At 42.3% G+C, this 14,357-nt stretch overlaps 1 protein-coding gene across 1 annotated transcript in view; it reads right to left on the reverse strand.

Moving 5' to 3' along the window:
• LOC311110946 (synapse differentiation-inducing gene protein 1-like) overlaps window positions 1–10,833 on the reverse strand; it is a gene marked incomplete at both ends in the record, with an annotated part of 32,029 nt that extends 21,196 nt beyond the window's left edge. Inside the window, 2 exons of the mRNA XM_084153593.1 lie at window positions 6,504–6,641; window positions 10,276–10,833. Of these exons, the coding sequence (XP_084009719.1) occupies window positions 6,504–6,641; window positions 10,276–10,833 (696 nt within the window). The remainder of the gene's footprint in view (window positions 1–6,503; window positions 6,642–10,275) is intronic.
• Between the last annotated feature and the right edge of the window lie 3,524 nt (window positions 10,834–14,357).

Below are 14,357 nucleotides of genomic sequence, written 5' to 3' on the forward strand. Positions count from 1 at the left end.
ACAATGATTCTCTACACTATGCATTGCTTGTTTTGTCACAAACTGCAATTAGGCGAACTATTAGAATTTTAGTAACTAGGAAATGGCGGAGCGTTTTTGCGTATTGCACCTTTAATAATATAAAAAAAATATATATTGATTGCGTATGTCTTCACACCCCTGAGTTAATACTTGGTGGAAGCACCTTTGACAGTCATTACAGCTGTGAATAATTTTGAATAAGATTCTACCAACTTTACACTACTCTTAGGGCAACAAACAACATGGTAGGGCTGAGCGTTATGGCCAAAATATCATATCACGGTATTTAAAAAAAATTGACGGTATGACTGACGGTATTTTATGTTTTTGAATAATAAAAGTTCTAAATTTGCTTTATGAGTAGTGTGAGACCCTAGGGTGGCAACACATCCATTGAAATCACTTAGAATGCGTCTTTCTCCATTCTGATTGTTTTATACTGTTCAATTAAGCCAAAAATAATTTTCTGCATTTTCATAAATTTCTGCATTTACTACACTCATTTGAGGTCATTTCCACACTGCCACGTAGGGCTGCACAACATGGGCAAACAATCTAGGCCTTATTTTTAACCAAATGTTGCAATTTTGATTTGACTTGCGATTTAGAGCAAAACAATTGGGTTAACTGTTGGAATCATGAAAATAGAATGATTATCTATTTCTATAGTTAGAATATAATAGCAGGCACTTTGAATACAGTGTTGTTTGACATGACAATGAATGAAAATGCCAGGGGGAGTTATTGTGACAGGGTAGGAACCAAAGTGTTAATATGTGTTTCCTAAGAGACCCTATAATATTTGGCTACATTGAATGTTCTCTCTTAGCTACTTCATGTAGCTAACATATTCATGCTTCGCCTATTCCTCTTTAATTTAGAAGCTACTGTTGCACAAACATACTGATTTAGGTCTACTCCATCACTGGTATTATCAGGCTGTATAGCTAGTTATGCTTGTTCTGACTCAGTACATTTATAAGCTAGCTAGCTAACACGATTTAGGCCCAACTTGCTAAGAAAAGACAAACTAGCCGTTTGCAGATGTAAGAAACACAAGCTAATAGTGTAATTATAGAAAGCTTATAGATTTATATTAAAAAACAAAGTGAAAACAGCACCGTTGTCATCAACATTGTTGCATGTAATGCATTGACCATGCAGACTGAACACAAGTGTCTGTTGTCGAGGAACAACAAATGTGCTCCTTGAGTGACAGGGGGCGGGGCTAGGTCTGTGTGGAAAGCGGCATGGAGAAAGACAGAGCAGAGAGAGATGAATCAAGCAGCGGAGTAAACCAAAAAAATTGACGTTACACACAGCGTATTACATTTAACAAACCAAACATTCAAATACCGTTATAGAAGGTAACGTAAAACCCCAAACCGGTCCGTGCATCAATACCAGTATATCGTAAAATACCGTATACCGCCCAGCCCTACAACACGGCAAAGAAATTAACTTTTCGGCCTAAATTCAAAACTACAGGTTTGGGTAAAATCCAATACAGAGTGAAACCCTCTGTATTGTCAAGTATTGTGGTGGCAGCATCACGTTAAGGGTATGCTTGTAACCGGCAGGGACTGGGGAGTTCGTCAGGATCAAAATAAATAAGGAGCAAAGCCCAGGTATAAAGTTAGAGGAAAACCCGCCTCAATCTTCTGAAACCTAAACCCCGGATAGAGTTTATTTTTCCAAAATACACACCAGCATGGCTTTCTACAAGGGGTTGTGTGTTCCTGAGTGGTTTAGTTTCAGTCCTGACTTAAATTTACTAGACAATCTGAGATGTTTGAACATTGCTGTCCATCAATGCTTCCCAACCAAATTTACTGAGCTTGAGCAATTTTGACAAAAACAAGGGAAAGTATTCATACCCCTTGACTTATTTCACATTTTGTTGTGTTATAGCCCAAATAAAAAATGTATTAAATATATTGTTTCCTCACCCATCTACACACAATACCCCATAATGACAAAGTGAAATCATATTTTTAGAAATCTTTGCAAATGTATTGAAAATGAAATATAGAAATATCTAATTTACATACAGTACCAGTCAAAAGTTTGGACACACCTACTCATTCAAGGGTTTTTCTTTATTTTTACTATTTTCTACATTGTAGAATAATAGTGAAGACATCAAAACTAGGAAATAACACATATTGAATCATGTAGTAACCAAAAAAGTGTTAAACAAATCAAAATATATTTGAGATTCTTCAAAGTAGCCACTCTTTGCCTTGATGACAGCTTTGAACACTCTTGGCATTCCCTCAACCAGCATCATGAGGAATGCTTTTCCAACAGTCTTGAAGGAGTTCCCACATATGCTGAGCATTTGTTGGCTGCTTTTCCTTCACTCTGCGGTCCAACTACATCCCAAACCATCTCAATTGGGTTGAGGTCAGGGGATTGTGGAGGCCAGGTCATCTGATGCAGCACTCCATCACTCTCCTTCTTGGTCAAATAGCCCTTACACAGCCTGGAGGTGTGTTTTGGGTCATTGTCCTGTTGAAAAAGAAATGATAGTCCCACTAAGCGCAAACCAGATGGGATGGTGTATCGCTGCAGAATGCTGTGGTAGCCATGCTGGTTAAGTGTGCCTTGAATTCTAAATAAATCACTGACAGTGTCACCAGCAAAGCACCTCCACACCGTCACACCTCCTCCTCCATGCTTCATGGTGGGAACCACACATGCGGAGATCATCTGTTCACCTACTCTGCGTTTCACAAAGATAACGGTTGGAACCAAAAATCTCAAATTTGGACTCATCAGACCAAAGGACAAATCTCCACCGGTCTTATGCCCATTGCTTGTGTTTCTTGGCCCAAGCAAGTCTATTCTTCTCATTGGTGTCCTTTCATAGTGGTTTCTTCGACCATGAAGGCATGATTCACATAGTCTCCTCTGAACAGTTGATGTTGAGATGTGTCTGTTACTTGAACTCTGTGAAGCATTTATTTGGGCTGCAATCTGAGGTGCAGTTAACTCTAATGAACTTATCCTCTGCAGCAGAGGTAACTCTGGGTCTTACTTTCATGAGAGCCTGTTTCATCATAGCGCATTATGGTTTTTGCAACTGCACTTGAAGAAACGTTCAAAGTTCTTGACATTTTCCAGATTGACTGACCTTCATGTCTTAAAATAATTAAGGACTGTCCATTCTCTTTGCTTATTTGAGCTGTTCTTGCCATAATATGGACTTGGTGTTTTACCAAATAGGGCTATCTTCTGTATACCACCCCTACCTTGTCACAACACAACTGATTGGTTCAAACGCATTAAGGAAATAAATTCCACAAATGAACTTTTAAGAAAGGCACACCTGTTAATTGAAATGCATTCCAGGTGACTACCTCATGAAGCTGGTTGAGAGAATGCCAAGAGTGTGCAAAACTGTCATCAAGGCAAAGGGTGGCTACTTTGAAGAATCTCAAATATAAAATATATTTTGATTTGTTTAACACTTTTTTGGTTACTACGTGATTCCATATGTGTTATTTCATAGTTTTGATGTCTTCACTATTATTCTACAATGTAGAAAATAGTAAAAAATAAAATAAAACCCCTTGAATGAGTAGGTGTGTCCAAACTTTTGACTGGTACTGTAAGTATTCTCACGCCTTTGCTATGACACTTCAACTTGAGCTCAGGTGCATCCAATTTCCCTTTATCAGCCTTGAGACATCACTACAACTTGGAGTCCCATCTGTGGCCAATTCAATTGTTTGGACATGATTGTTTGGAAACACAGTCTATATAAAGGTCCCACAGTTGACAGTGCATGTCAGAGCAGAAACTATACCATGAAGTCCAAGGAACTGTCCGTAGATCTCATAGATTGAATTGTGATGAGGCATACATCTGGGGAAGGGTATAAAACCATTTCTAGAGTGTTGAACGTTTCCAAGAGCACAGTGGTCTCCATCAAAGGGGAAATTGAAGAAATATGGAACTACCCAGACTGCCTAGAGCTGGCCATCCGCCCAAACTGAGCAACCAGGCAAGAAGGACCTTGGTCAAGGAGGTGACCAAGAACCCAATGACCACTCTGACAGAACTACAGAGTTCCTTGGTTGAGATGGGAGAACCTGCCTGAAGGACAACAGTCTCTACAGCACTTCACCAATTTGGGCTTTATGGGAGAGTGGCCAGACGGAAGCCACACCTGAGAAAAAAGCACGACAGCAAACCTGGAGTTTACAAAAAAGGCATGTGAAAGACTCAGAGCATAAGGCAAAATATTCTGTGGTCTGATGAGACAAAAATATGATTATTTTGCCTGAATGCAAAGCGCTATGTCTGGAGAAAACCAGTCACAGTTCATCACCCGTCCAACACCATCGCTACCATGAAGCAGTGTTGTGTTCGAGACCACCTAAAGCGAGACAGATTCAAGACCAAGAACGGAGCAAGTCAAGACCGAGACGGGGACAGAGACCGAGTCAAGTCAGACCAGAAAAATGCGAGTCCAATTCAAGACCATGATTGTAATTTTGTTAAATCACCACCATAAGAGTTCAAAATGTCCAGTATTTCGGTGTTCATATTTCAGAACAACATATGGATTCTTTAGACATTCAGAATAGTGAAAAAATGCATGCTGAGGGAAAATAGAGCCACTCTACAAATTATTACTAACCCAAACATAGTGGGGAACAATGGGCCTTCTACGCCTTCAGAGAAGGATTTATAAAATAATGATTATAATAATTGTATTATTTTCAATTATGTTCTGATTTAATCTCTTCAGTTTTGTTGGAAAGGAAAGGGTTAACACTGAAGAGAAAAAAATATCCAATCAGGATTTTTCTTTGCTGTCTCTAGGGAGATAAATCTAGCTAGCTAAGTCAACTAATCACATTTTGACTTAATGAGTGGGAGCGTTTTTACTAAAACGTATGGAAACTTCTGCCTTCTTGAAGGCCAACAGGTTACTGCGCAATAGCGAGCAGTAGTTTGCCCATGGTCTAGCTAGCTAGCTTTTGTTGTCAGCTAGTTTGCAGCGGCTGCAGCAGGTGTTATCAAAGATGATGTTGTTGCTAATTCGTTAGCTTCTCTCTTTTCAAGAATACCTTTTAACAAGAAGTTAAGTTTCAAATGATCATCACCTCGTGAGTGGAACTTTATTTTTATTGCAACACACTTGCTGTTAGCCATTTCTTTGAAAATAACTTGTGTGTGAAACATTGTTGCATTTAAAGTGGAACTGACAGCATTTTAGCAACATTAAATCTTATTGAAATCTGTTCATATACAACCCCAGGAAGAATGACACTATAATCATTTACTGGTAAATATCATGAGTTGAAACGTCTTTCCTACTGTACCGGCTACCAATGTCATTCTTCTGTGAGCTGCTCCATGCCAAAACCAGTTGAGAGATGCATACTCTTGCTGCCTGCAGATGATATTCCGCTGAAACTAGGCTATGCGAATATATTTCACGTGCTTTGTGATTGTGTAGGCTACTTTGTGCATGATTTCTCTATTGTACTACATAATTGATAAGTCGTACACCTCCACTACACTACTTTGATATGCACCAGTAGCGATTAAGAAGTGAGTATAAGCAATGCCCACTGAAAGAAAAGTGGGTATACGGCTTTGTGTTTTACAAAAAGGGAACTCTCCAACATGAGTGTGCTGGTATTACGGTTGCTGTCCTTTCAGAATCACGAACCTGTCACACACTGAAAGCCTATGTCTATAATAGATATAAAGTCTGTTAAAATATTAATGTTTCTAGAAAGGAGTGTATATATTTGGCCTGACGAAGCAGTTTTATGCGTTGACTGAATGGAAGCTGATAATTATTAGTTGAGAAAATCTGCAAGGAAGAAAATCCCCAAATCCAAACGTGCAAAGCTGATACAGACATACCCAAGACGACTCAAAGCTGTAATCACCGCCAAAGGTGCTTCTACAAAGTATTGACTCAGTGGTGTGAATACTTATGTATATGAGATATTTCAGTATTTTATTTTCTATATATATATATATTTTTTTTTTTAAATCAATTTTGAATTCAGGCTGTAACAACAAAATATATGAATACTTTCTGAAGGCACTGTCTGTTGCCCTAGGAGTTGTGCAAAGTTGGTAGAACCTTATTCAAAATGATTCCAGCTGTAATTGCTGCTAAAGGTGCTTACACCAAGTATTAACTCTGGCGTGTGAAAATGTGTAGATTTGTAAAAACTAAATAAAAAGTAATCCCTTTTTAGATTTAATTTTAAGGCAGCAAAATGTGAAGACTTGTGCAAGGGGTGTGTAGACTTTCACTAGGCACTGTACTTTTGAGACTTGCACCTAATACTATGATGACCTAAATCTATAAATGATTTACTTCTTTAGGTTATTTATTGTGTGAGGGTGTACACATTCTCCTAAGACTGCCTTGATATTTACTGTAACTACTAGTGGTGAAGCAGCCGTGGTGTGTGTAGTATCATTGACAGTGTAGTAGTCCTTACCTCATGGGACAGGTAGAAGGCAGCGATTCCCAAGGGCCAGAAGCAACATAGCATGGAGAAGACACTCAGGCCCAAGTGGTCCCTCGGTGGCATCATGAGAAAGTTGTCTTCACTCTCCGAGTCGCTCGAGTACTCGCTCTGTGAAAGAACAAAGAGTAACTACTTTAGATGGAGGTCAAGAAAGGTGAGCGGTTTACAGAAGACTGCACTACAGCACAGCATACGGTGGCCTTGCTGATGTTTAGTTGAAATAATTGTCATTCTGTATATACTACAGATGGCTCTTGTTTTCCTCACCTCAGCACAGGTTTGTAAAGGCACTGAGCTTGCACAGCTGGGCTCTCTAGCAGTCGATTTGCACCGAGAGGGCCCTGTACATATCTTCACCCAGACAGGGGCACAACCAGCCATACCAACTGGACAATGATGGGCAAACTCAAACCTGGGTCCAGCAACTGAAAAGCCGACATCTCAAACCGGTCTGGGCTACCCCCGAATTCGCTACAATATATTTCCATGGTTGGTTTCATTGACTCTACCCTTTAACTGCTCCTAATTGACCTGTTTTTAGTTACAATCAGCTTGAGCAAAGTGAGGTGTATAATCTCTGATCTACAAATAGTATTCCCTTCCAAATAGTATTCGCTGCTACACCTCCCCTTGCTTAGGCAATCCCCCCACGAAACACACACGCACCACCAGACATAGATTGGAGACAGCTTGTGTCAATTAAATAACAATTCCTAGGATTTCTACCTGCAGCAAACCTAGTGGATCAGGCTTGAAATACTGGTAAAATCAAAGTGTCTCCCATAAAAAAGCCAAAAAAGCATGGCCTTAATTATGAGGGCATTCTTGTCCTGGAGGGTGGATTAGCAGGACACTACAACAAATCATTGCACCTCCTCAGAGTAGCTGATTAACTTCCGATGGATTCTGAGCATGATGCTAAAAATTCACTAATCTCATTCCACACACAGTGCCTGAATCTGACGGTAATGGGGAAACAGAGGCTATGTTTAGACAGGTAGCTCAATTCTGATATTTATTTTCATAGCCTCTGTTTCCCCATTACCGTCAGATAATGGTGCACACACAGCAGCGTGAAAAGCAATGACGTGGTGCACATATCTACATTGTGACGTAGTGTGCAATTTTCAGGGACCACTTTTGGCTTGTGAGCGCTGGCTACTGAGTAAAAAGTATACAAAGTATGAGGTACAGTATGTGCAATGACATTTTAAGGATGGTAGTCATCTACAATTATTCTGTGGGCACCTCATATTATTACATTGCTGTGTATATTTCAAACAACCCACGTTCAGAATCCAAGGAACTACTTTTGAATAAAGTCAAAATGAAGCGGGGGAGTTTTTTTTGCTTTCTCTATCATTTTACAACATACAGTAAACAAAGACCATATTAAATTAAGAATGATCTATAAAAATTTTGCATACCTTGACTGCTCCAGTGACAACCACCAGAAACCACAGCAACACCAGAAACCAGCATTTTAGTGTTGACTCAAATGTTTCCTGCAAACATTTTGTATTAAAATAACTAGTCGTTGAAGGTCACATAGACCCAGGGATAGGGAAGTGCTATATCCACAAGCCGGCCACCTGAGCCCACATAATGTACATGTATTTTCCTGCCTGGTCTGTCCTGAGGCCTACTGAGCAGGGAAATGCCTGCTGAATCAGAGGTGGTGGACACAGCCGGAAGCAGCAGGGACCTAGTGGTCCAGACAGCCTTACCCTTTTCCTCCCAGTTCTCCTCTGCTCCCCTCTATCATCTCTCCTCCTCAGTCTCCTCTCACCATATCATCTCCTTTCCCCCCTCTCCTATCGCCCCGTCTCTCAACGGAGCCTCTTTCATGCTGAGGTAGCCTTTAAAAAGCCTGATATTTATATTTCAAGCAGTGTGTAATATTCAGCTGTTTACTGCATAAAGGGGTGCTCTTAGTGAACAGCTTAAAGGACCCAATAGATCTTTCTCCTTCAAACAAAAACCTCAGAAATCCATCTGGTCCATTTGTATTTGGCTCTAAATACAATAATACAAAAATATAATACAAACGTCTAACAATACAGCAATACATTCATGCGTTTCATACATACACGACCGTTCAAAAGTTTGGGGTCACTTAGAAATGTCCTTGTTTTCGAAAGAAAAGCATTTTTTTGTCCATTAAAATAATATCAAATTGATCAGAAATACAGTGTAGACATTGTTAATGTTGTAAATGTCTATTGTAACTGGAAACTGCTGATTTTTTATGGAATATCTACATAGGCGTACAGAGGCCCATTATCAGCAACCATCAGTCCTGTGTTCCAATGGCACGTTGTGTTTGCTAATCCAAGTTGATCATTTTAAAAGGCTAATTGATCATTAGAAAACTTTTTTGCAATTATGTTGTTAGCGCAGCTGAAAACGTTTGTGCTGATTAAAGAAGCAATAAAACTGGCCTTCTTGAGACTAGTTGAGTATCTGGAGCATCAGCAATTGTGGGTTCGATTACAGGCTCAAAATGGCGAGAAACAAATAACTTTCTTCTGAAACTCGTCAGTCTATTCTTGTTCTGAGAAATGAAGGCTGTTCCATGCGAGAAATTGCCAAGAAACTGAAGATCTCATACAATGCTGTGTACTACTCCCTTCACAGAACAGCGCAAACTGGCTCTAACCAGAATAGAAAGAAGAGTGGGAGGCCCCGGTGCACAACTGAGCAAGAGGAGTGTCTAGAGTGTCTAGTTTGAGAAACAGACGCCTCACAGGTCCTCAAATGGCAGCTTGATTAAATAGTACCTGCAAAACACCAGTCTCAACGTCAACAGTGAAGAGGCGACTCCGGGATGCTGACCTTCTAGGCAGAGTTGCAAAGAAAAAGCCATATCTCAGACTGGCCAATAAAAATTTAATATTAAGATGGGCAAAAGAACACAGACACTGGACAGAGGAAGATTGGAAAAAAGTGTCATGGACAGACGAATTGAAGTTTGAGGTGTTCGGATCACAAAGAACAACAATTGCGAGACACAGACCAAATTAAAAGATGCTGGAGGAGTGCTTGATGCCATCTGTCAAGCATGGTGGAGGCAATGTGATGGTCTGGGGGTGCTTTGGTGGTGGTAAAGTGGGAGATTTGAACAGGGTAAAAGGGATCTTCAAGAAGGAAGGCTATCACTCCATTTTGCAACGCCATGCCATACACTGTGGACGGCGCTTGATTGGAGCCAATTTTCTCCACAACAGGACAATGACCCAAAGCACAGCTCCAAACTATGCTAGAACTATTTAGGGAAGAAGCAGTCAGCTGGTATTCTGTCTATAATGGAGTGGCCAGCACAGTCACCGGATCTCAACCCTTATGAGCTGTTGTGGGAGCAGCTTGACCGTATGGTACGTAAACAGTGCCCATCAAGCCAATCCAACTTGTGGGAGGTGCTTCAGGAAGCATGGGATGAAATCTCTTCAGATTACCTCAACAAATTGACAAAGGTCTGCAAGGCTGTAATTGCTGCAAATAGAGGATTATTTGACGAAAGCAAAGTTTGAAGGACACAATTATTATTTCAATTAAAAATCATTATTTCTAGCCTTGTCAATGACTACATTTCCTATGCATTTTGCTATATTTCCTAGTCAAACTAATTTCATGTATGTTTTCATGGAAAACAAGGACATTTCTAAGTGACCCCAAACCTTTGAACGGTAGTGTCCCTTACAGTCTAATGTGTTATGATAAAAGACAGAGCCCCAAGCCTTACCTCCAGCTCCTGGAACTCATCATCGTCATAGGACAGGGTCTGGATCTTTGCATCCTCCACAGACAGGTCCAGGAACTTGCCATCGGCAAACATCACCGCATCCTTGGAGGCGGCAGAGGAGCCGGATGCCAAGTCCTCTATGAAGGTGGTCTCACAGCAATCCCCGACCCCTCCATCCCCCCAGGCCCGCAGTGTGTTCTCAGAGTACAGGATCAGGTCGGGCCTGAAGCATGGGTCCATGCCCTGGGGCAGAGCGCTGGGGTTGAGCAGCTGTGGGTGTCCCCCTCCTCCGCCCACTCCCCGGCCATTCTGCTCCTGCTGGGGGGACAGGTTGACCACCATGTGACCCTGATATTGGGGGGCCGAGTACACAGACACCAGCCCTTCCTTAGTCTCCACCATCAAGCTGCGGGTGTTGATCAGTCCATTGTGCTTGCAAGAGCCAAGCCTTGCATCACCTCCTCCCCCGGCTGGAGAAGTTGTTTCCTGGGTGGGGTACTCCACCTCCACAGCCTGGCTGGAGCCCGACCCCGCTCCCTGTCCCGGTCCAACCTCCATCCCGGCTTACAGAGCTGGATTGTTTGATCAAATCCCCTCCTCTTTAAAGGCCTCTCTCATATGGGCCTTGGGTTAGGGAAGGCATGGAATGGTAGGCTGCACTCTCCTGTGGGAGGTCAGATTAAAATGGCTTATCAGATAAAAAGGGCTTTTGTATTCGATTTACATTGTTGTTTTTTCCTCCATCAAAAGCAGTATAAAACACAGACAGAGCTTTAAACCTCTACATGCTTCCTCTATTCAGGTTACTGAATTGGTAATTCAGATGAGAATTTTTTTTTTTGGGGGGGGGGGGGGGGGGTTTATCAGTGATTGGCTTTCTGCCTATTTTCATGTAATCTTGCACTCAGCTGTAAATGTATTTAATTGTGCTGATTTATTTAGGTAAATCCAGCTCAGTCAGAAACATGGTCAGGTAAAGGGGTTATCAAAAAGTGAAGAGTGTTTTGTCAATTAACATCCACCATCTTAATTGCACAGCTGCCAGTTACAAAACATCAACCCTGCCAAGCATTAAATCCTGAGGGGTTCGGTGCTGCCTAAGGCACTTTAACTCCCAGCCTACATCACTTTGCATTTCATCTGGTGGGGTGTGTACCAACAAATGCATTTTGTTGGCAAACACATACATGCCTGCATGTGTACACACACCTCACCCCCCTCTTTCCCTCTCTCAGCCCTGCAAGCTTTTGGTTCTCAACCATGCAAATGTAGTCCCTGCGTAAGCAGTAACGTTGCATGTCAGAGCCATAGATTCCACCATTGCATTATCTATCTGCATGCTATACCTTGCCAAGGTCTGGAATGGAAAGGCCCTTTTTGCTAGGTTCAGCAGTAAATTGTGTGTGCAGGATGAGAAATGGCCCACTGCAGGGCAGGCTCTAATGGACATGGCATCCTGGTCAGCTTTTAAGTGTATTGCCACAGACTGAGAGCAGCTTCTTGTGCAGCATCCTGTGACTAATTAGACACATCACTGAATGTGGGAGGTATTGGGACTCCCTTGGCTTGAGTTCAATCCTTTATGTGTTTGCTTTTTGTATTTTGCAAAAGAGTTCAACATGCTGCTTTGCATTCATGGCCTCAGGGACAGTTAACCAACAGCCTTTAAGCACGTTATATCAAACATTAGCAAATTAATGGCTCATTAGCAAATTAAAGGCTCCAGTGGAATTAAGATGGACTGCCACTATTCAATTTCTATCCCCTTCAAAGCTCAAAGCTAAGGTCAAAGCTAAAGCCTATAGAAGGGACTCCCGAGTGGCGCAGTGGTCTAAGGCACTGCATCGCAGTGCTAGCTGTGCCACTAGAGATCCTGGTTCGTATCCAGGCTCTGTCGTAGCCGGCCGTGACCGGGAGACCCATGGGGCGGCGCACAATTGGCCCAGCGTCGTCCAGGGTAGGGGAGGGAATGGCCGGCAGGGATGTAGCTCAGTTGGTAGAGCGTGGTGTTTACAACACCAGGGTTGTGGGTTTGATTCCCACGGGGGGCCAGTGTGTAAAAATAATGTATACACTCACAAACTGTAAGTCGCTCTGGATAAGAGCGTCTGCTAAATGACGTGAATGTAAATGTAATGGACAACTGTTCAACATTACAAAATCTCTATTTACATTATGAGAATATCTAGCTGGTCACGTTTTGGCTCAATGACATAGTGCCATCTCTGAACATATGACCATTATTGGCCATTACAAGAACAAGCTTTTAAAGGCTTAACTCAGGACTGAGCCTACATGCAATAAGGACAATAATGGCACAGTCCTTTTCCTGAAGAGATACGTTTATATTTTTGTGCAGTATATTAACATGTAAAGTGTTGGTTCCATGTTTCATGAGCTGAAATAAAAGATCCCAGAAATGTTCCATACGCACAAAAAGCTTCTCTGTGAAATTGTGTGCACAAATTGGTTTACATCCCTGTTAATGAGCATTTCTCATTTCCCAAGATAATCCAGCCACCTGACAGGTGTGGCATTGCAACAAGCTGATTAAACAGCATTATCATTACACAGGTGCACCTTGTGCTGGGGACAATAGAAGGCCACTCTAAAATGTTCAGTTATGTCACACAACACAATGCCACAGATGTCTCAAATTGAGGGAGCATGCAATTGGCATGCTGACTGCAGGAATGGCCACCAGAGCTGTTGCCAGAAATTTGAATGTTCATTTCTCATACCATAAGCCGCCTCCAAAGTCATTTTAGAGAATTTGTCAGTACGTCCAACCAGCCTCAAAACCGCAGACTACGAGTAACCACGCCAGCCCAGGATCTACACATCCTTCTTCTTCACCTGCAGGATCGTCTGAGACCAGCCAACCAGACAGCTGATGAAACTGTGGGTTTGCACAACAGAAGACATTTCTACACAAAAGGTCAGAAACCGTCTCTGGAAAGCGCATCTGTGTGCTCGTCGTCCTCACCAGGGTCTTGACCTGACTGCTGTTTGGCTCACCTCCGATGGTCACTGGCACACTGGAGAAGTGTGCTCGTCACGGATTAATCTCAGTTTCAACTGCACCGGGCAGATGGCAGACAGCGTGTATAGCGTCGTGTGGGGCGAGAGGTTTGCTGAGGTCAACGTTGAGAACAGAGTGCCCCATGGTGGCGGTGGGGTTATGGTATGGGCAGGCATAAGCTATGGACAACGAACACAATTGCATTTTATCTATGGCAATTTGACTGCACGGAGATACCGTGACGAGATCCTGAGGCCAATTGTCATGACATTCATCCGCCGCCATCACCTCATGTTTCAGCATGATTATGCACAGCCCCATGTCGAAAGGATCTGTACACAATTCCTGGAAGCTGAAAATGTCCCAGTTCTTCCATGGCCTGCATATTCACCAGACATGTCACCCATTGAGCATGTTTGGGATGCTCTAGATCGATGTGTACGACAGCGTGTTCCAGTTCCCGCCAATATCCAGCAACTTCGCACAACCATTGAAGAGGAGTGGGACAACATTCCACAGCCCACAATGAACAGCCTGATCAACTCTATGCGATGGAGATGTGTCGCGCTGCATGAGGTAAATGGTCACACCAGATACTGACTGGTTTTCTGATCCACGCCCTACTGTTTTTTAAAGGTATCTGTGACCAACAGATGCATATCTGTATTCCCAGTCATGTGAAATCCATAGATTAGGGCATCATTTATTTATTTAAATTGACTGGATTGCCTTTTATGAACTGGAACTCAGTAAAATCTTTGAAATTTTTGCATGTTGCGTTATATCTGTTCAGTGTAGATGGGCCACTTTGAAAGGGACTATAGCTCTGTCTTTTTTTTAAAATGTTTTATTTTTTACTCCTTTTTTCTCCCCAATTTCGTGGTATCCAATTGGTAGTTACAGTCTTGTCCAGTCGCTGCAACTCCCGTACAGACTCGGGAGAGGCGAAGGTCGAGAGCCATGCGTCCTCCGAAACACAACCCGCCAAGCCGCACTGCTTCTTGACACACTGCTCGCTTAACCTGGAATCCAGCCGCACCAATGTGTCGGAGGAAACACC

Source organism: Coregonus lavaretus, assembly GCF_964263955.1.
Source record: "Coregonus lavaretus genome assembly, chromosome: 36".
Taxonomy (NCBI): domain Eukaryota; kingdom Metazoa; phylum Chordata; class Actinopteri; order Salmoniformes; family Salmonidae; genus Coregonus; species Coregonus lavaretus.